We start from the raw sequence: 2911 nt of genomic DNA on the forward strand, positions 1-2911 counted from the left end.
ATTGGGGACAGAAACTTGTATTTCACATTTTCATTAGGGCAAGCACCTTAACTAGGTGCCTAAACTTAGGCAACCGGAGTTGAGTGAGTTTGGCTCAGCACGGCTCCGTGGTCTCACCCGTGGCATTGACTCCTCTTCCAGCTGATGGGAGAGGCAGGAGCTTCTGGGGTTTTGCCTGCTGCAAACAGGGTGAGAGAAGTCCTCGAGGGTGCCCTAACCACCAGGACGCCATGCTGTGCCAGCACCAGGCTGTCTCTGAGAAGGTTTTCCTCCTCAGATGGCATCTTTAAAACAGCGAATTCCCAGTCTGGCTCTTTTTGACCCTTGACCATTCCCTTCCCTCATGCCTTCTGCCAGTGCTCTCAGCTGTACCTTGCTTTCACCTGGAAACGAGGTGCAATTCGCAGTCGGATGTGGCTGTTTGCGCACACTGGGGAGAGCACCAGGTGTGACTTTATATTCCAGCACAGCGTTGTGCATCCCACTTTTGTCTGGGCTTAGTCAGTATGTTACAGCTGATTCATGCTCATCAGCACTCACAGCTATCTCCTGACACTTGAATCACTTCTGTAAATCAGGTTTCATCTCCCAGTCCACTTCTGGAAATACAAGGCATGATTAAACTCAACAGCATATCAAATTGTATATTCTCTAATCGTACCAAGGGAATGTTTGATGCTTAGCCCCGTTCAAAATAACAGCTTCAGACCCAAATTTTGCTCGTGGTCTCCCTGGTTTCATTTCCCCAAGGTTTCTGAGACGCTAATATTAAACTCTTCAAGTCCCAAATGAGTTTTAGGATCATGCAACACCCCCTTCCTCTCTCCCTCCCTACTTCGCAACAAATTAAAGACTGGGTTTTTTTTCTTCACCTCGGTGTCTTTTTCCAAAACCAACAAAGGAAAGCTACAGTATTTTTGCTCTTACTCCAAGCTATTACAATTATAGCCAGAAGCTGCTGCCAAAATCAGAGCTGTCTTGTTCTGGGTGCCTTATCATGAGCAGTTTGAAATGGGGAGGAAGGGAAACAAATGTGGAGAAAAACTTAATCACAGGAGGTCAAGGGCAGAGCTGATGATTTGGTCTGTGTCACCTGAATCCCTGTCTGCTGCTATATCCATCAATCTCATCGAACTGTAGGTACCAAAATGGGATTCTGTGATACAAATGAACCTGCCCGAAGGTCTGCTCGCAGTGAGAAAGCGCGAGACCCTCCGCAGTGACTCGCTGCAGGTGGGGAAGGTGTTTGGGAAAGCTGGGATGCTCTCCCTTCAGAAGGGAGCTCCTCTTTCCTTGGATTATAAAGGAGGACGAGCTCAGAGCAGATGGCTGCAGTGCAGTCCATCCCACTCTAGCTCCCTAGAAATGAATGGTCCCAGCACCCTGGCAGCACAGGGAGTAAATTATCAAGTTATCCCATTTCAGTTCAAACAAATAAAGGCATGGTTTCTACTGTCCTGTATTTCCAGGTGCTCTCCTTCCTTGGTAGACATGAAGCCCTGAATGGCGGAGCAGAATCACACCTCAGTGGCAGAGTTTGTTCTCGAGGGCCTGAGTGACCAAGCGGAGATGAAGGCAGCTCTCTTTGTGCTGCTCCTGCTCATCTACACCCTCACCCTTTTGGGCAACGCGGGGATAATCCTCGTTATCCAAGGTGACCCACGACTCCACACATCCATGTACTTCTTTCTTGGCAGCCTCTCCGTTGTTGACATCTGCTTCTCTTCTGTGATTGCCCCCAGGACCTTGGCGAGCTTCCTATCGGAGAGGAAGACCATTTCCTTCGTTGGCTGCATGGGCCAAGCTGCCTTCTACATCGTCTTAGTGACGACTGAGTGTTTCCTGCTGGCCGTCATGGCGTACGACCGGTACGTGGCCATCTGCAACCCCCTGCTCTATTCCTCTGTCATGACTCGGAGGTTGTGCGTGTGGCTCGTGGTGGGGTCCTACATTGGGGGTGTCCTAAACTCCACCATACAGATGACCTTCATCGTTAGGCTGCCCTTCTGCAGCTCCAATGTCATCAACCACTTCTTCTGTGACGTTCCTCCCCTCCTGGCTCTGTCCTGTGCCAGCACCTACGTCAACGAGATGATCCTCCTCTCCTTGGCCGGTGTCATTGAGCTCAGCACCATCTCCACCATCCTGGTCTCCTACATCTTCATCTCCTTTGCCATCCTGAGGATCCGTTCAGCTGAAGGCAGGCAAAAAGCCTTCTCCACCTGCGCATCCCACCTGACAGCAGTGACCATGTTGTATGGGACAACAATCTTCATGTATTTACGTCCCAGCTCTAGTTACTCCCTGAACACTGACAAAGTGGTCTCCGTCTTCTACACGGTGGTGATCCCAATGCTGAACCCCCTCATCTACAGCCTGAGGAACCAGGAAGTGAAGGATGCTTTGAGGAGAGCAGCAGAAAGAATCAGTCAGGGTCTGAACCCTCCTCAATAAAACCTGATAGAGGATTTGTCTCGGAGGCTGTGGAGCCTCTGCCCATGGAGATATTCAAAAGTTGCCTGGATGAGGCCATGAGCAACCTGATGTGGCTGTGAAGACAGCCCTGCTTTGAGCGGGACGTAGAATAATTTTTGATCAGAACGGACATCTAGGAGATCTCTGGTCCAATGAATGGCAAGTTATACACATATATACATATATGTGTGTGTGTATGTGCAAAAATACAATATTAAATGGATATTATACCATATATTTATATATAATGCAGTGTAGTCTTGTGTTAAATGTGTATGCCAACACACCTATGCTACTGATTTCTCTTGTCACTCCATAGCCTCAATTTAGCTGTAATACCTGCTCAGTAAATGAAGGGATATGGGACATGCTGTTGTTGGTTTTAGTAGAAAAATGTCTATACCAGAGAAAAGCCAAATAATTTCATGGGCGGCAT

The 2911-nt window shown here is 48.4% G+C and overlaps 1 protein-coding gene across 1 annotated transcript; it reads left to right on the forward strand.

Moving 5' to 3' along the window:
• Positions 1-1442: 1442 nt before the first annotated feature.
• On the forward strand, positions 1443-2454 carry LOC104037243 (olfactory receptor 5J3). Its single transcript, XM_009491121.2, has one exon. The coding sequence runs from the start codon at positions 1504-1506 to the stop codon at positions 2452-2454; it is 951 nt and encodes a 316-aa protein (XP_009489396.1). The 5' UTR covers positions 1443-1503.
• The last annotated feature ends 457 nt before the right edge of the window (positions 2455-2911 follow it).

This window comes from Pelecanus crispus, chromosome 6 (genome assembly GCF_030463565.1).
Source record: "Pelecanus crispus isolate bPelCri1 chromosome 6, bPelCri1.pri, whole genome shotgun sequence".
In the NCBI taxonomy this organism is placed as follows: domain Eukaryota; kingdom Metazoa; phylum Chordata; class Aves; order Pelecaniformes; family Pelecanidae; genus Pelecanus; species Pelecanus crispus.